The sequence below is a fragment of the Urocitellus parryii genome, chromosome 7 (assembly GCF_045843805.1).
Source record: "Urocitellus parryii isolate mUroPar1 chromosome 7, mUroPar1.hap1, whole genome shotgun sequence".
In the NCBI taxonomy this organism is placed as follows: Eukaryota; Metazoa; Chordata; class Mammalia; order Rodentia; family Sciuridae; genus Urocitellus; species Urocitellus parryii.
Window position 1 is genome coordinate 33,197,468 of NC_135537.1, and position 18,747 is coordinate 33,216,214.

The 18,747-nt window shown below is 34.4% G+C and overlaps 1 protein-coding gene across 37 annotated transcripts in view; it reads right to left on the minus strand.

The window, feature by feature from the left end:
• Positions 1-18,747, minus strand: part of Rims2 (regulating synaptic membrane exocytosis 2) — a 586,271-nt gene that overhangs the window by 201,676 nt on the left and 365,848 nt on the right. For 32 of the 37 annotated variants that reach the window (XM_077801047.1, XM_077801037.1, XM_077801051.1 and 29 more), the window contains 2 exons: positions 7,515-7,671; positions 4,630-4,746 (listed from right to left, as the gene is read on the minus strand). In XM_077801047.1, coding sequence (XP_077657173.1) covers positions 4,630-4,746; positions 7,515-7,671 — 274 coding nt within the window. The remainder of the gene's footprint in view (positions 1-4,629; positions 4,747-7,514; positions 7,672-18,747) is intronic. The other 5 variants (XM_077801030.1, XM_077801026.1, XM_077801029.1 and 2 more) reach the window with 1 other exon arrangement.

An 18,747-nucleotide genomic window follows, 5' to 3' on the forward strand; every position in this document is an offset into this window, starting at 1 on the left:
AAAGTTCCATCCTCTAAGAATCATGATTAAAAATATTTTTCAAAGAACTTGGGTTGGGATTGTAGCTCAGGGATGGAGCACCTGCCTCCCACATATGAGGCACTGGGTTCAATCCTCAGTAACACATAAAAATAAATTAAATAAAGATATTGTGTCCATCTACAACTAAAATAATATTTTAAAAATATTATTCAAAGAACTGAACTAGATTACTAATTCTATTTATAGACACATTTTCTTAAGTAATAAACCTTCAAAGAAAGCACAAAATTTTTCATGATTACAATGAATTATCCTACCTCTATTTTAAATTAGGGTGCATATTCCCTTTAGAAATCACCAGATACAAAAAGTAGCACAAGAGGAGAAAATAATTCAATATCTCATCCATAAGAAAAAGTATAGTTTTTGAAAGCCATTTCCTATAACTCCAACTTAACACAAAACTTTCTGCTGTGTGCTTAATATTGTTTATATTGTGTTTACAGTTCCTAAATTGTACCTACTGTCTTGAAATATATTTCTGAAATGTAACAGAAATATTTATAAAGTGAAGTTGAAGCCTCTTTCTTCATTTACTTAACTCTATAATTATAAACTTTCAGAGATGTAAGGACCAAAGACATTATTCTTTTTGATGAAATAATTATGTGTATATGCTATATTTTTTTTGGTTGTTGGTTTGTCTGGAAGAGAATACAAAAATGGCTTAAGTGTATGAAGTATCCCAGAGGTCAACTAATAAAACATTTTTTATTTTAGAATATAAATCTATTAATTGAAAGTACTTGGGGGAAAAGGTATAAGGCAATTAATATTCTGTTGTGTTATTTTCCCTATAATGCTAAATGTGTATTTCACAGAAATAAAACTGTTCAATATATTTTGGATTATGGGATAGATATAAAAATGTATACTGTGGGGTAGCTATGACATGTTACAAAAATATTATCCGATACTCTGCATACTCTAGTAATGAATTAACTCCTATAGGCAAGGTGCTTTTAAAATTATTTCTAATAATAAAGTCACATTATGTTCCTGATTGCAATAGTTATCAAGATTTACCAGAGAAAGAAAAATACAAAAGGGAGGGAAATGGCGGAAGGTAATATTTATAATTCATTATTATAACTAATATTCCTGCATACAGGTTTCTGAATATTTGTAAAGAATTCCTTTACATTTTAAAACAAAAAAGGGTTTTGACTAATGATGACAGAGTGACATATGCAGAGAAGCGAAGATCCAATAAAATATTGACATAGAATTTTTTTTACATCCACCTATTCATAAAGAATGTAAAAAACAAATGCCAAATGTCTTCTCTGATATAAGGAGAGTAACTAAGAACAGACTAGGGAAGAAGAGCACGAGAAGAAGATCAACATTAAACAAGGATGAGAGGTGGGAGGGAAAGGGAGAGAGAAGGGAAATTGCATGGAAATGGAAGGAGACCCTCAGGGTTATACAAAATTACATACAAGAGGAAGTGAGGGGAAAGGGAAAAACAGTACAAGGGGGAGGAATGAATTACAGTAGTGGGGGTAGAGAGAGAAGAGGGGAGGGGAGGGGAGGGGAGGGGAGGGGGGATAGTACAGGATAGGAAAGGCAGCAGAATACAACAGACATGAGTATATCAATATGTAAAGCAATGAAGAGTAACTGATGTGATTCTGCAAGCTGTATACGGGGTAAAATGGGAGTTCATAACCTGCTTGAATCAAAATGTGAAATATGATATATCAAGAACTATGTAATGTTTTGAACAACCAACAATAAAAAAAAAAGAATGTAAACAATGTATCTCCTCCTAACACCACTAAAGTTTAACCACAGTATAAATTAATGTAAAATATTATTATTTCCCACCAATACAATTATAATAAAAGCCATTGTCTTCACACACAGCTTTCCAACACCTGCCCAGAATGGACCTCTATGATGTATGGATGAGTATATTCTGATTCTAAATTTTTGCTCTTGTTCTTGACTGAATAAACATTCCCATAACTCAAAGTCCAATTCACATCCTCCATTCTCTAGAAGACTTTGTATAAAAAAACCTGATTTGATAGATTTATGGTTTTTTAAAATTCATTAAGGAATTAAGTACAAATTATTTACCAAGCAAAAGAATTTTTAAAATGTTAAGAATAAATTTTTGGTATACACACCATACAATTCTTGATGAGGGAATTAGGGGTATGTGTCACACTCTTTGGTAGTTGGTAAATTTACACAACCTTTTAAAGTTGGTAAAAATATTCTATTTTTATAAATAAGGAAGTCAAGTGTCACACAAGTTAATTTTTCCAAAGATACATAGTAAGCAAGAGATAAAACCCTATTCTCAAATCCAAGGCCACTTTGTTCCAAATCCCACGAAAATGAGTGCATTCAATAAAACATTGTTCTAGTCCATTGCATTAATTCATAGTGACAAGAAAGATTAATGTGTCTCTCAAAATACTTAAAGTTTACTTATGATCTCAAACAAAATCTCTTTTAGGCATTGTAGTCAACATTATTATTTATTGACATTAAAAATGCTATCCATGAAATTTTATGCAAGAGTTATAGAGTATTCTTAACTTCTAAATAGTACGTAAAAGTATAATGCCTTCACATATATATTATTATTGAAAATCCATTATTATATTAGGCTAAAACAGAAATTAAAGATTCATAGTTTAATAATGTGATAGACTACACATATCTACAATATTATTCTTTCAGATCTTTGATTCCTGGATTAATGAATAATTATTACAGATATTTTTAAGTTATTTCTATTTAAATAGAATTTTACTAATTTCAAAAAAAAGATTTAAGACATCTCCCAATTTGGAATATTTGTGATCTAGCAATCTATAGCATTCTTAACAGAGTAATGAAATCACATAGATCAATTTTCTATAAAATAATCCCTTGAAAATTTTTGCTAAAATCTTAGAGTAAAAAATTTATACAATGAAATTTTTATTAAAGATATAAATTGGGTTAGACAAAAAAAGGATACTGCAGGAATATTTGGTATGACTATATAATTACTAGGGATCAATCACTAGGATTTAATAGCAATATTTTAAGGCAAATTTTGCATTTCTTGTCATTAAATATAGGGCCATTTCCTTGAAATAATGATAAAATATTATGCATTTACTATGATACCATCCATTTTTGTTTATGCATACAATTCTAGAGATTGCACTTTTTGTAATCTTCTGCAAGATGTAGACCACAATTGTAAAAATATTGAGTCCATTTTTTATTAAATGAACATTTTATATAAACTTGCAGAAGGCTTAAAGTCATTTCAGACTTCCTCATTTATTCCTTCTTTTAACAAGCCTTTAATGAACAAGGAACTTATGACTTTTTCTATAAATGATTTCCAAAAATTATGAAGCTCATTAAAATTTTCTTAGGCAATCAAAATACCTATTAATATCCACCATAATATGACTGCTTCAAACTCCTAATCATGCCAACACAGTAATCCTTCTTTCACCATTATTAAACATAATAAGCATCACTTTCTATAGGTAGCGTATCTATAACCATCCCTAAAGGCACAGATTATTATGAAAAAGTTAATTAAAAATAAATAAAATATATCAACTTTAATTTGATACTAATATTGATATTAACTTAATAACTTCCTAATTTTTTCTGGATTCCAAACACAAAAAAAAAAGTACTTGTCTGACACTATTGAAGATATCCTCTATCTCTTCCTTTGGAGATGTTTGCTAAAGCACAATGAAATTGTAAAAATGAATTGAATATAAATCTAGATTCAGTCAAAACATTACATTTGCAAATACTGACAGTGATTTGTCATATCAGTTCATTTTAAAGCCCTCAACTGTTCTTTCTAAAACTAGTTTAGTATACATACAAAAGGACATCTGAATTCCCTCATTATCATATTTTCTGAATAGTAAATTCATCTTACTTTCCTCATCTTATCACCAAAGCATGAATTAGAGGTAAACATTTTCTTAACTTAAAAAAATTAGTAATAATTAATGTAAGCACTGTAACATACCATGTTACTTCCAAGTTTGTCACATTTAATAGAGCACATTCAGAGAATTCTTCCAAACATAGCAATCAACAAGCATGATTCTTAAGATGAATAAAAGGTTTACTGAAAGCCATGAGGAAAAACCTCTTCATGAATCATGATAAAACATTTCCTAAACAAATCAGATTCTGTCTCAATACTTTTATATCTGAAATGTCAAATTGATTTTTCTGATATATGTAAAAGACTTTAAGAATCTATTGTCTTATTATTTTACATATAACTATTGGTTTTAACAAGTAAAATGGTAAAACATCTTGTTTTTAATATGATCATAATAATCTATTGTGCAAATTCCATAACAACTAGTTTATAATAGGCCAAAATTGCAAAAACAAAATGTTTTTTTCTCTCACACAAAAAAATGTTGTTTATTTTTTATTTGTTTAGCAATGTGGCAATCATAAGAAAGACTGGACATAGTAAAAAGAATACATGGCTTTGGAAACTAACATAAAGGACTGCTTGAACTGTTCTGTGATAACCTTTTCCATTAGGTAGTGACCAAAATAAAGTTTAACAGTATTTATATTTACCTGTCTCTATCTGGAGAGTAATGGTCATCCATGATATGATGTCTATCCATTCGACTAATTGTATTATAATGTCCAGTTGTAGTACGGGTCCCTCGAAGTCCCTGTTCCACATTCCTACTAAAGCAGCAAAATCCATTAAATATAAGCCATAAACTCATATTATACTAAGAAATTCAGTTATTAATAAAAATGGTAGAAAAAGACAAAGTCACTGCAATGTCACATACAATTATTTCATTTAACCTCTGGCCAATATAAAAATTTTGTTGAAGTTTGAGAGTTAATTGAAGAGATTGCTGATAGAGGCACAAAAAGAGCCTAAATTAAGTTAATATCATTGGGGATAAGATAAAGAATATCAAAACTGTTAATAAATGACTCCTTGTAGCAATATTCAATGGTATATGATACCAGGAGGAGTAATACATGTGTGTGGTGAAAATCAGTTCCATATTACACATATTGGTTTACAAGGCCTACGAGAATGGAGAAGAGATACCTCATAGGTGCTTGCACATGAGCTCAGAGCTCAGAACAACTCAAAAATCTACCTACTTTTCACCATCTCCCTTGGTAGCACTCTAGACAAATAACCACCTTCATGCATTTACTCTAACAATAGCTGCCTAAGTATTCTCTTGCTTCAACCCAATTGACCATGACAGAAAGCAATCATTTGAAACACAATTAAGGATCACAGCAACTCAATTTATAGAATAAAAGGTAAGAATTGGTTTTTAATTTTATTCTACATGGCATGTTTATCTTCCAACCTATCCTTTCCATAGTAATTTATAGTGCTACCTTTATTTCTATAAGTTAAAATATATGCACGTAAGTTATATATATTTATTTTGCACCATATAGTGTATTCAACATGTCAATTATTATGTATGCTTAGTGATGAGTTTTTCTTTTCTCTTTGAAATGATTTAATTATTTATATACATTTTTCCTTTCATATAAATTCTAGAGTGATATCACAGTTCTAAAAATTTCACAAAAAAATTTTATTGGTACTTCATTACAGATTAATTTGTGGAGGACTGCCATCTTGATTATATAAAGTTACTATATCCATGAACTGGATTTATCTCATTTATTACTTACCTAAGTTTCATATTTTTCCTTAAGGTCTCGTTAATTGTTAAATGAATCATTAGATATTTTGAACTTCATGTTGTTTTTAAGACTAGTGCCATGTTTCTTATTATATTTTCTTTCTTTTTTTTTTTAAATATTTATTTATTTTTAGTTCTTGGCGGACACAACATCTTTGTTGGTATGTGGTGCTGAGGATCGAACCCGGGCCGCACGCATGCCAGGCGTGCGTGCTACCGCTTGAGCCACATCCCCAGCCCCCTTATTATATTTTCTTATCAATTATTACTTATTTTTTCAAGTTGATGTATGGCCAGCTGTTTGGTAGAACTCCCATAATAATTAATTAATTAGTTAATTAATTCTATAAAGAGTTACCATAAAGACATCCAAACATCATGCTTTTTATTCATGGTTAGATTTAGTTAGTTAATATAAGATTTTTACACCTGTTGTTGTAATTAAAATTGTGCTTATAATTTTTTATACTGTAAAGATTGTTAGTGAGGATTATATTAGTTCCAGAAAGAGTTACACAGCTTCATTTCTAAAGTTGTATAGAACAGAGATATCTGGCTTTGTAATTTGGTTAGAATTTATGTGTAATAACTTCTTAGTCTGAACTCTTTGAGTGGAAGGGAGAAGGGAAATGGTTTGTCTTTGACCTCTATTATATTGATGTCATTAATCTTTCCAAATAACTAGTTTTGGGGTTCATATACACTCATATTTTTTTCTCCTTTTTCTTTTTTTCTCTTGTTATACCTCATTTTGTCTCAATTTCATCAATTTTGCCTCATCATTAATAATTCCTTTCTTCAAATTCCATTATGATTTCCTTTGTTTTTCTATATTTCATTTTTTAATGCTTACTTACTAAGTTTACCATTTTCTTTTTTTTTAAAACTGACATGTTAAAATGTCATATGTTTATGGTATATAATATATATAATCATTGTAGAATGGCTACATCAAGCTTAAAAACATGCATTATTACCACAGTTATCAGATGCATATGCATTCCTTTTTATCCTTTAATTTTTCTTTTCTTTTTTTTATTTTTTGGTACAGGGAATTGAACCCAGGGGTACTTAACCCCTGAGTCACATCCCCAGCCCTTTTTTATATTTTGTTTAGAGATAGGGTCTCACTAAGCTGCTTTAGGGCTTCACTAAGTTGCTGAGGCTGGCTTTGAACTTGCGATCCTCCTGTCTCTGCTTCTGAGCCACTGGGATTACAGGCAAGTGGCCACTACGCCCATCTCTTTTTTATTGTTCTGATGATTGTTCCTAATATTAAAGACTAATTTTATTTTTCTTATTTCTTAAGTCACCAATAAGTATCATTTATGAGTATAATTAGTTGTTACTAACTAGATATGCTAAATACTGATATGTGATTAAAGCTAATTCTTAATTAGAAGATAATTATGTATAAACAAATAATAAAATAATATTTAGATAATCCAACTTTACAAAGTAATTCTTATTTCATTTTATCCTCATTACATGTTTTATTGAACAGTATTATGTTTTTTTTTAAGTAACTTTTTTCAATAAGAATTTATCTTTAGGGCTGGGGTTGTGGTTCAGTGGTAGAGCGCTCGCCTAGTACGTGCGAGACCCTGGGTTTGATCCTCAGCACCACATAAAAACAAATAAACAAAATAAAGGTATTGTGTACAATGAAAAAATAAATATTAAAAAAAGAATTTATCTTTAGAGATTATTAATGAAACTTTATGGTGAGTAAGCCTGCAGAATAAAATATGTGTACTATCTTACCTTTGTGGAGGAGGGACACTGGGTGACCACGATCTAGTCCTTCCAATAACATCTACTCGATGAGGAGAACCTGAGGGTGAACAATGGTTTGATGACATTACTTGTTCTGGCACTGATAATGTTGAGCTTTGAAGATCTCGACCATTGTGACGATAATCTGAAGTAGAAAAGATTAACAAATATAGTTATCTACACACTAAGTCCCTTGTGTATTTTGTAATTGACTCAAAAACATAAAATGTTGATGAAGCTGAAAGACCATGTTAAATGTAAAGTATAATTAATGAAGCAAAATATTAAGTAAAAATAACATTTTATAAACAAATAAATTAAAAGAAATGACAAGTGTTCAAATATTAAAATAGTTATTGTGTTCAAGGCAATGTGAAGGGTAGAGTAAAATTTTCATATATACTTACATATACAGTAAATCTTTTATATACATATATACAAATAAAAATTTTATATGCAGTTATGATCTTCAAAAAAATCCAGTAAATTTAGTATCAGGTAACTGTATTTAAGTGGGTTTGTCTCTGTGTCTTCAATTCTGTACCACTGGTCTACATACCTGTTTTGGTGCTAATACCATGTGGTTTTTGTTACTATAGCTTTGTAGTATAGTTTAAGGTCTGGTATTGTGATGCCTCCTGCTTCGCTCTTCTTGCAAAGGATTGTTGTGGCGATTCGGGGTCCCTTATTTTTTCCAAATGAATTTCATGATTGTTTTTTCTATTTGTATAAGTAATGATGTTGGGATTTTAATTGAAATCATATTGAATCTGTACACCTCTTTGGGTAGTATGGCCATTTTGACAATATTAATTCTGCCTATCCAAGAGCATGGGAGATCTTTCCATCTTTTAAGGTATTCTTCAATTTCTTTCTTTAGTGTTCTGTAGTTTACATTATAGATGTCTTTCACCTCTTTTATTGATTTCCAATTTTTTTTTGAGGCTATTGTGAATTGGGTAGTTTTCCTAATTTTCCTTTCAGAGGATTCACCACTGATGTATAGAGAGGCATTTGATTTATGGATATATATTTCTATCCTGCTACTTTGCTGAATTCATTTATTAATTCTACAAGTGTTCTGGTTGGATTTTTTGGATCCTTTAAATAGAGAATCATTTCATTGGCAAATAATGATAGTTTGAGTTCTTTTCTTATTCATATCCCTTTAATTTCCTTCATCTGTCTACTTGCTCTGGCTAGAGTTTCAAGGACTATGTTGAATAGAATTGGTGAAAGAGGGCATCCCTGTCTTGTTGCACTTTTTAAAGGGAATGCTTCCAATTTTTCATCATTTAGCATGATGTTGGCCTTGAGATTGGCATAGGTAGCTTTTACAATGTTGAGGTATATTCCTACTATCCCTAGTTTTTCTAGTGTTTTGAATATGAAAGGGTGCTGTATTTTGTCAAATGCTTTCTCTGCATCAATTGATATAACCATATGAATCTTACCTTTAAGTCTAATGATTTGATGAATTATGTTTATTGATTTCTGTATGTTGAACCAATGATGTATCCCTGAAATGAACCTCACTTGATTATCATGCACTATTTTTTACCTCATACTAGACAAAGGTGCCAAAAAATACATTGGAGAAAAGATAGCCTCTTCAATAAATGGTGCTGGAAAAACTGGAAATCTATATGCAAAAATGAAACTAAACCCTCTCTCTCACCATGCAGAAAACTCAACTCAAAGTGGATCAAGGACCTGGGAATTAGATCAGAGACCTGCACCTAATAGAAGAAAAAGTAGGCCCAAATCACCATCATGTAGAATGAGGCCCTGACTTCCTTAACAAGACTCCTAAAGTGCAAGAAACAAAATTAAGAATAAATAATTAGGAAGGATTCAAACTAAAAAGCTTCTTTTCAGCAAAAGAAATAATCAATGAGGTGAAGAGACAGCCTACATTTGCGGATCAAATTGTTGCCATATGCACATCAGATAGAGCACTAATCTCCACCATATATAAAGAACTAAAATCGAAACCAATGGCCACCATCTTGGAGAGCTGAAATAACCACCGCCACTCTCCAACAGATTGCAAAAATAAAACAGGTGCGTGTTACTCAGCTCATCTCCCATACAGCGGGGAATTCGAATAAAATCTCTCCTAGGCTCTCCGGGGGAGGGATTATCAGAGCAAGCCTGCATAAAGACACGGGGAAAACTAGAGACACCAGACCTTCAACTCCCCCTCTCATCAGCGGGGAAAATGAAACCTGTATTGCCAGCGCGGGGGGAGGGGCAAGCAGAAAAAATCAAAACAATAGAGTGCTTGGGGGGGGTTCTCAATAGGCACCCTCCAGGCCCAGAGTACAGTTTGAACTGCCAAGAGGCATCATTCAGGGGAAATCTGGTCCAGCAGGAGAAACCAGGACTAGCAGGAGAAACCAGGGGACTAGAGGCCAGGCCCTCGCGGCTAGAGAACGCACGCCAGCCGGCGAAACTCGACCCGCTGCCCGCCGGCGACCAACCGCATGACTGGGCAGCTAGAGATTGCCCGCCCGCCTGCAATAGCCGGCCCATTGCCCCTGCGACTGGGCGGCTAGAGATCGCCCGCCCACCAGCTACAACAGACCCATTACCCCTGCGACTGAGCAGCTGGAAACCTCAGGCATGTTGGTGACCAATCGCCCGCCGGCTGCCCACGCGACTGGGCAGCTGGGGACCGCCCGCCTGCCTGCGACAGCCCGCCCATTGCCCCTGCGACTAGACGGCTAGAGATCGCCCACACACCAGCGACAGACGGCCCATTGCTTCGGCGACTGAGCAGCTGGAGACCACATGCCCGCGGGCGACCGATCGACCGCCGGCTGACCGCGCGACTGGGCAGCTGGAGACTGCACGCCCACCGGTGACCATTCGCCTGCCGGCTGCCAGCGCAACTGGGCAGCTGGAGACCGCCCAGCCGCCGGGGTCCAGGAGCTGAAACCAAACAGAGACAGTCCAATCCCACCCCTCCATTCGGACACCCCAGTAAAGAGCCTGGGGCCCGCCATAGCAGAGAGGTGACGTCACTGGAGCTTGACCATTGGAATTCCTTCCCAACGGAATCCACTTTAGCAAGCATAGTCTACCAACACAAAGGAGAGACGACAGAGATATAAAAAAGCAAAACAAATTTATAGAAGAGAGCAGAAACACAGCAATCAAATAGAGCTGGAAATTAGCGTGAACATCATGAAAAAACAAGGGAAAAAAGGAGTACAAACAATGCAGGACAATTTAATTCTACAGGAGGACCTAGAAGCATCAGAAACAGGGATAGGGAAAGAACTCAAGGCACACCTAACTCAGATGGAAAGGAATATTAGAGAAGACATGAGACAGCAAGTCCAAGCAATAAAAGTATATTTTGAAAATGAATTAAACAAACAAATTCAAATGGCAAAGAACGAGCTTTACCAGGAGATAGAGATCTTAAAAAAAATCAAACAGTAATCCTAGAAATGCAGGAAACTATAAACCAAATTAAGAACTCAAAGGAGAATATTACAAATAGACTAGATCAAGTAGAAGTCAGAACATCAGATAATGAAGACAAAGTTTATCAACTTGAAAAGAATATAGTAAACACAGAAAAGATGCTTAAATCTCACGAGCAATCTATTCAAGAAATATGGGATGTCATAAAAAACCAAATTTGAGAGTCATCGGGATAGAAGAAGGCATAGAGAATCAAACCAAAGGAATGGACAACCTATTAAATGAAATAATTCTAGAAAACTTCCCGGAGATGAAAGATGGAATGGATTGCCAAATCCTGGAAGCCTACAGGACCCCAAACATTCAAACTGTAATAGACCAACTCCAAGACATATAATTATGAAGATAGCCAACATACAGAACAAGGAGAGAATATTAAAAGCTATGAGAGAAAGGAGGCAGATTACATTCAGGGGTAAACCAATTAGGTTTTTCATCACAGACTTTAAAAGCAAGAAGATCCTGGAACAATGTATTTCAAACGCTGAAAAATAATGGTTTCCAACCAAGAATACTGTATCCAGCAAAATTAAGCTTCAGATTTGACAATGAAATTAAAATCTTTCACAATAAACAAAAGCTAAAAGAACTCGCAGCCAGAAAACCAGCACTGCAAAGCATTTTGAGCAAAATACTACAAGAAGAGGAATTGAAAAATAGTGCCCAAAACTAACAGCAGGAGGTATCTCAGTAAAGGGGGAGGAAAATAACCAAAAAGTAAAAACTAGCCAAACTAAAATAAATAAATAAATAAACATGACTGGAAGTACAAATCATATTTCAATTGTAACCTTAAATGTTAATGGCCTAAACTCACCAACCAAGAGACATAGGCTAGTAACCTGGATCAAAAAAACAAATCCAACAATATGTTGCCTTCAGGAGACTCATATGATAGGAAAAGACATACACAGGCTGAAGGTAAAAGGTTGGGAAAAATCATATCACTCACATGGCCCTCGGAAGCAAGCATATCAAATAAAATCAACTTCAAACCTAAGTTAATCAAAAGGGATGAAGAAGGACACTATATACTGTTAAAAGGAACCATCCACCAACAAGACATAACAATTATCAATTTATATGCACCAAACAATGGAGCTGCAACATTCATAAAACAAACTCTCCTTTAGTTCAAGAGTCAAATAGACTACAACACAATAATTATGGGTGACTTCAACACACCGTTCTCACCATTAGACAGATCCTCTAGACAAAAGCTTAATAAAGAAACTATTGAACTCAATAGCACAATCAATAACCTAGACTTAACCGATATATATAAAATATATCAACCATCATCAAGTGGATACACGTTCTTCTCAGCAGCACAGGGATCCTGCTCAAAGACAGACCATATATTATGCCATAGGGCAACTCTTAGTAAATATAAAGGCGTGGAGATAATACCATGCACCATATCTGATCATAATGGAATGAAACTGGAAATCAATGATAAAAGAAGGAAGGAAAAATCCTACATCACATGGAACATGAACAGTATGTTACTGAATGATCAATGGGTTACAGAAGACATAAAGGAGGAGATAAAAAAATTCATAGAGACAAATGACAATACAGACGCAACATACCGTAATCTATGGGACACAATGAAAGCAGTTTTAAGAGGGAAATTCATTTCTTGGAGTTCTTTCCTCAAAAAAAGAAAAAACCAACAAATAAATGAACTCACACTACACCTCAAAAACCTAGAAAAGGAAGAGCAAAACAACAGCAAATGTAGTAGAAGACAAGAAATAATTAAAATTAGAGCAGAAATCAATGAAATTGAAACAAAAAAATACCATTGAAAAAATTGAAAAAACTAAAAGTTGGTTCTTTGAAAAAAATAAATAAGATCGACAGGCCCTAAGCCATGCTAACGAAGAGAAGAAGAGAGAGAAATCAAATTACTAACATACGGGATGAAAAAGGCAATATCACAACAGACACTACAGAAATACAGAAGATAATTAGAAAGTATTTCGAAACCCTATATTCCAATAAAATAGAAGATAGTGAAGATATCGATAAATTTCTTAAGTCATACGATATGCCCAGATTGAGTCAGGAAGACACACACAATTTAAACAGACTAATAACAAAGGAAGAAATTGAAGAAGCCATCAAAAGACTACCAACCAAAAAAAGCCCTGGACAGGATGGGTATACAGCGGAGTTTTACAAAACCTTCAAAGAAGAATTAATGCCAATACTTTTCAAGCTATTTGAAGAAATAGAAAAAGAAGGAGCTCTTCCAAATTCATTCTATGAGGCCAACATCACCCTGATCCCAAAACCAGACAAAGACACTTCAAAGAAAGAAAACTACAGACCAATATCTCTAATGAACTTGGATGCAAAAATTCTCAATAAAATCCTGGCGAATCGAATACAAAAGCATATTAAAAAAAATTGTACACCATGATCAAGTAGGATTCATCCCTGGGATACAAGGCTGGTTCAATATACGGAAATCAATAAATACTATTCACCACTATTATTAAAGACAAGAACCATATGATCATCTCGATAGATGCAGAAAAAGCATCCCTTTATGTTCAAAACACTAGAAAAACTAGGGATAACAGGAACATACCTCAACATTGTAAAAGCTATATATGCTAAACCTCAGGCTAGCATAATCCTAAATGGAGAAAAACTGAAGGCATTCCTTCTAAAATCTGGGACAAGACAGGGATGCCCTCTATCACCACTTCTATTCAATTTAGTTCTTGAAACACTAGCCAGAGCAATTAGACAGACAAAAGAAATTAAAGGCATAAACATAGGAAAAGAAGAACTTAAATTATCGCTATTTGCGGATGACATGATAATATATTTAACAGACCCAAAAGGGTCTACAAAGAAACTGCTAGAGTTAATAAATGAATTCAGCAAAGTGGCAGGATATAAAATCAACATGCATAAATCAAAGGCATTCCTGTATATCAGCAACAAAACTTCTGAAATGGAAATGAGGAAAACCACTCCATTCACAATATCCTCAAAGAAAATAAAATACTTGGGAATCAACCTAACAAAAGAGGTGAAAGATTTATACAATGAAAACTATAGAACCCTAAAGAGAGAGACAGAAGAAGATCTTAGAAGATGGAAAAATGTACCCTGTTCATGGATAGGCAGAACTAACATCATCAAAATGGCGATACTACCCAAAGTTCTCTACAGGTTTAATGCAATGCCAATTAAAATCCCAATGGCATTTCTTGTAGAAATAGATAAAGCAATCATGAAATTCATATGGAAAAACAAAAGACCCAGAATAGCAAAAGCAATTCTAAGCAGGAAGTGTGAATCTGGAGGTATAACGATACCAGAGTTCAAACTGTACTACAAAGCAATAGTAACAAAAACAGCGTGGTACTGGTACCAAAACAGGCAGGTGGACCAATGGTACAGAATAGAGGACACAGAAACCAATCCACAAAATTACAACTTTCTTATATTTGACAAAGGGGCTAAAAGCATGCAATGGACGAAGGATAGCATCTTCAACAAATGGTGCTGGGAAAATTGGAAATCCATATGCAACAAAATGAAACTGAATCCCTTTCTCCCGCCATGCACAAAAGTTAACTCAAAATGGATCAAGGAGCTAGATATCAAATCAGAGACACTGCCTCTGACAGAACAAAAGTTGGCTACGATCTACATACTATGGGGTCGGGCTCCAAATTCCTTAATAGGACGCCCATAGCCCAAGAGTTAACAACAAGAATAAATAAATGGACTTACTTAAACTAAAAAGTTTTTTCTCAGCAAGAAACAATAAGAGAGGTGAATAGAGAGCCTACATCTTGGGAACAAATTTTTACCCCTCACACTTCAGATAGAGCCCTAATATCCAGAATATACAAAGAACTAAAAAAATTAAACAATAAGATAACAAATAACCCAATCAACAAATGGGCCAAGGACCTGAACAGACATCACAGAGGAGGACATACAATCAATCAACAAGTACATGAAAAAATGCTCACCATCTCTAGCAGTCAGAGAAATGCAAATCAAAACCACCCTAAGATACCATCTCACTCCAGTAAGATTGGCAGCCATTATGAAGTCAAACAACAATAAGTGTTGGCGAGGATGTGGGGAAAAGGGTACACTTGTATACTGCTGGTGGGACTGCAAATTGGTAAGACCAATTTGGAAAGCAGTATGGAGATACCTGGGAAAGCTGGGAATGTATCCACCATTTGACCCAGCTATTGGACTATTCCCTGAGGATCTTAAAAGAGCATACTATGGGGATACTGCCACATCAATGATCATAGCGACACAATTCACAATAGCTAGACTGTGGAACCAACCTAGATGCCCTTCCTAGATGAATGGATAAAAAAAAAATGTGGCATCTATGCACAATGGAGTACTATGCAGTAATTGAAAATGACAAAATCATAGAATTTGTAGGGAAATGGATGGCATTAGAGCAGATTATGCTAAGCGAAGCTAGCCAATCCTTATAAAACAAATGCCAAATGTCTTCTTTGATATAAAGAGAGCAACTAAGAACAGAACAGGGAGGAAGAGCATGAGGAAAAGATTAACATTAAACAAAGACGAGTGCGGGGAGAGAAAGGGAGAGAGAAGGGAAAGCATATGGAAATGGTAGGAGACCCTCAATGTTACACAAAATTACATAGAAGAGGATGTGAGGGGAAAGGTGGGGAAACAAGGGAGAGAATTGAACAACAGCAGATGAGGTAGAGAGGGATGATGGGTGGGGAGGGGAAGGGGGATAGAAGGGGATAAGAAAGGTAGCAGAATACAACAGTCACTAATATGCCATTATGTAAAAATGTGAGTGTGTAACCGATGTGATTCTGCAATTTGTATTTGGGGTAAAAATGGGAGTTCATAACCCAATTGAGTCAAATGTATGAAAGATGATATATCATGAGCTTTGTAATGTTTTGAACAACCAATAAAAATATAAAAAAAAGAACTAAAATCCTTAACACCAAAAAGAAAAAAACAACCCAATCAATAAATGAGCTAAGGAGCTGAACAGACACTTCTCAAAGGATGATATACAATCAATCAACAAATATATGAAAAAATTTTCAACATCTCTAGCAATTAGAGAAATGAAAATCAAAACTAGTATAAGATTTCATCTCATTCCAGTCAGAATGGCAATTATTAAGAATACAAGGAACAATAAGTGTTGGCGAGGATATGAGGGAAAGGGCACATTCATACATTGCTGGTGGGATTGAAAATTGGTGCAACGAATCTAGAAAGCATGATGGAGATTCCATATAAAACGTGGAATGGAACCACCATTTGACCCAACTATCCCTCTCCTCATTCTATACTCAAAGAACTTAAAACAGCATACTACAGTAATGTAGTCACTTCAATGTTTATAGCAGCACAATTCACAATAGCCAAACTGTGGAATCAACCTACAGGTGAAGGGATAAAAAAACTGTGGTACATGTGCACAATGGAATATTACTCAGCATTAAAAGAGAATAAAATTATGGCATTTGCAGGTAAATGAATGGAGTTAGAGAACAGGATGCTAAGCAAAATATGCCAATCCCAAAAAACCAGAGGCCAAATGTTTTCTCTGATAAGTGGATGCTAATCCATAATGGGAGGGATGGGATGTATGGAGGAACTTTGGATGAGGCCAATAAAAGGTGGAGAGTAGGCAAGGGGGTAGGAATGATGGTGAAATGAGACAGACATCATTACCCTAGGTACATGTATGATTGCATCAATTGTGGATAGATTTTTTAAACGATACTCTGTAATGTCAAAAAATATTTCATTGAGTATTAATCCAAATAATAAACTATTTATACTTTTGTTTCAAAAAATACAATTCCTTTGATAGAATGGAAAAATAATAAATTGATTAGACTTAAGTATTTTGGGGGAAGAGATCTGAAATGCTTGATCAATGGGTACTAAGTCATAGTGACATAAGAAAAAGTTCTTGTGTGTATGATAAGGTGACTACAGATAATAATTATCCACTACTTTAAAAAGCTAGAAGAAAGGAGTCTGGTTATTTGCACCGAAAACAAATGAGAAATGTTTGATGGAATAGATATGTTTAACTTGATTTAAACATTATGTAATGTGTACATCTATTGATATCACATGATACTCTTTTAATATGTACATTTTTTGTTTTCATTTATCATGTTTTTTAATTTAAAGTAGTACTCATATACATGAATCATTAAAAAAATTTCCACTTTGAAAACAGAAATCAAAGAATTCAGATGTGTACTAAAATAGCATGAAGATGAAGAGCTTTCAATGGTCTGAAGGAAAATATTTTGGATTTAAAAAAAACTTATGTGGCTAAATATTTAAAATAAATAAGAAGTGAGACAATTAACTAACAAAGAAATAGAATACGAACAGAAAAAGAAATTGCAGGGGCTTGAGTTGAGGCTCAGTGGTAGAGCATTTCCTTAACATTCATGAGGCAATGGGTTCAATTTTCAGCACCGCATATAAATAAAATAAAGATCCATCAACAACTAATAAAAATATTTTTTAACGTCTGAGCCAATGTCCCCATCAATGGATAGAAGTCCATGTGCCTATATCACTCTGCCAAGTAAGGAATTTAAATGTTCCCAGATCCCCAAGGACTCAAGAGTGGATAGTTAGGAGCAGAGCTTCTCGGTGTGGGGAGGAAAGGAGGCGAGGGACATCCGAATCACAGGAGGCTCTTTTCAGATAGAGTGTACCCCAATACCCCCTCCTGCACAGTCCCAACCAGAAGTACACAACAGACCCCTCCAGTGTGTAAACGAGACATTTGAAAACCACCATTCCATGGGCTGGGGATGTGGCTCAAGCGGTAGCGCGCTTGCCTGGCATGCATGCGGCCCGGGTTCGATCCTCAGCACCACATACCAACAAAGATGTTGTGTCCGCCGAGAACTAAAGAATAAATATTAAAAATTCTCTCTCTCTCTCTTCTAAAAAAAAAAAAAGAAAACCACCATTCCAGAGCACAGGTCTGCATCTGAGCAACCCCTAATGCCACACCCATTCCATCCTCCAACCAACCCCTTAACTCTTCTGTACTCCCCGGTGTCCATTCACAACTGGATCAGTCAGGGTTTCCTTGCCTCCGGCCCTTTGTCCCTCCACCCAATCCACCATGGTGGCCCTTTCCCATCTGCAGGCTCCGCATCCACACCTCCTCATTCAGGACGTCCCTGACCACTCATTAAAGTAGACTCTCCCGGTAAAAAAAAAAAAAAAATAATTAAAAATAAAGAAATTGCAATGACTTCTGAGAAGGAACCACGGGGGAAATATTTTACATAACCATTTTACTGAGGGGTTTAATATATAAACCATAAATATGGAAAATATATTTGCAGTCTTACTTAAATCATGAATATATTGTTCACACATAGTACAAAAAACAAAAGCAAAAAATAATACTTTGGTTTTTAAAAAGTGGCATATTGATACAGGCATGTTAATTGATTTGTAATATTAAGACTATTGTATTTTTTGTCAGAATTTATAGAAAGCATATCTTCTTACCTAAATATGAAAACATTGGAAATTTTCTAACCATACAATAATGCAATATTTTAAATTACAGTAGTATAATTTCAAAAGGTAGCTGCACATGATACTTAATATGAATACAATAGAAAAAAACTGCAGAAGTCTCATTCAAATATTTGATATATGTAGTTATGTTGGT